General features: G+C 37.6%; 1 protein-coding gene across 1 annotated transcript in view; it reads right to left on the bottom strand.

Annotated features, from left to right (window-relative positions):
- Positions 1-320, bottom strand: part of LOC104712379 (mitochondrial fission 1 protein A) — a 4,660-nt gene extending 4,340 nt beyond the window's left edge. The window contains exon 1 of the mRNA XM_019229790.1: positions 137-320. Within this exon, the coding sequence (XP_019085335.1) occupies positions 137-229 (93 nt within the window). The 5' untranslated portion in view covers positions 230-320. The remainder of the gene's footprint in view (positions 1-136) is intronic.

Genomic DNA, 1,717 nt, shown 5'->3' with positions numbered 1-1,717 from the left:
AAAACAAAAACAGTTCTAAGTTTTCCCCAAACAGTCAGTGATTCCATTTGCCTACAAAGAGATGGTTCCTCGTCTTCGGAAACATAAGGCGGAAAGAAAAAAAGCGAACAAATGAGGGATTCGAGAACAAACTTACAGCGATGACATCTCCGTCGCACCAAGGGATCTTATCGTTGCCGGTGAAGAAGGAACCGACGGAGTCAAAGAACTGTCCGATCTTAGCATCCATTGACGGCGATTTTTTGAGCTTTGATTAATGTGAGACTTCGTTTTTTGGTGTCTCTCTCTCTCTCTTTCTTAATACTTAAGGAGAGAGTTTCTTCAGGAGAAAGTTGGACTTGCTGCCCAAGCTCAGGGAAACTTACCGAATATTATCAACAAGACCCCTCTATTTTTAGATTTTACCCAAATTTATCCCATATCTTCTGTTAAAACCCTTTGGAACAAAATCTTAAACCGTAATAATTGCGAATTACTTCTTTTAATTTAAGTTAGGCATGTTAATTAGGACCAAAGCCCGTGGGCTGGCCTGGCCCGGCCCGCCCCTGAAAAACACTAGGCTCGAGTTTAAATATATATGTTCAGAAAAAAATTGGACCTTCCAGGCTCAGTCCATTTGGGTTATAGAGTCTTTCAGGTTTAGCCCGACCGGACTCGGACCAGTCCAAAAAGCCCTTTAACAAATATATTTGTACTTTTGTATTAACATTTTTATTTGATTGCAATATTTAATTAATGATTTATTGTAAATAAAGTTTTAAACTTTTATCATAGTTTTCATATTTACTTAATAACCTTACTTATTACTTTTAAATTTTTTATCTATGATTTTATATATATATTTTTTTTTGATAATCCAGGTATCCAACCAGTGGACCCTGACTAGCCCACTAGTCCGAAGGCTTGGCGTGCGTTCCGAAGGCGGCAAGAGTGGTTCCTGGAGGCCGCATAGCCCAATGTTAAATTTTTCTGCGGTGACCATTTACGGTGTTTGCAGCCGTGGGGATTCGAACCCGGGAGTATTGGGAATCTCACCCTCAACCCGAAATCCATCCTAGGCCTGGGCAAAATACCCGGATCCGAACCCGATCTAAAAAACCCGATCCGAATCCGTATCCGAAATTGTAAAATAGCCGAACGAGTTCTAAATCTCTAAATCCGAAAACCCGAATCCGAACCCAATCCAAACCGAAATCCGAACAGGTATCCGAATATACCAACATTATTAATATATAGTAGTAATATATTATTAATATTTATAATTTTAATAATATAAGTGTTCAAAATATTCAGATATTTAGATATATTTGACAATTTGAAGTATTTAAACTGTTTATTAGTAAACTTGGGTAGAAAATACTCTAAATTTTTAGATATATTGCGTATTATTGAATAATTTACACTAAATTAGATACTAAAATTTTGAGTTTTGTGAACTTCGGGTAATCCGAATCCGAACCCGAAATACCCGAACCAAACCCGATCCGAACCCGAAGTCTAGAAATACCCGAACGGGTCCTATACCTCTAAATCCGAAAACCCGAAAACCCGAAATACCCGAACCGAACCCGAACGGGTACCCGAATGTCCAGGCCTAATCCATCCTACCACTGGCCCACCTATGAGTGGTTTATATATTATTTTATTTGGTTAAAGTATTAAAGTTTTATTTAGTTTTAAACTTTTTCTTGTAAATTAAGTTGGTTGTAGTAAATAT

Source organism: Camelina sativa, chromosome 9 (assembly GCF_000633955.1).
Source record: "Camelina sativa cultivar DH55 chromosome 9, Cs, whole genome shotgun sequence".
Taxonomy (NCBI): Eukaryota; Viridiplantae; Streptophyta; class Magnoliopsida; order Brassicales; family Brassicaceae; genus Camelina; species Camelina sativa.
This window is presented reverse-complemented; position numbering and strand designations above follow the sequence as displayed.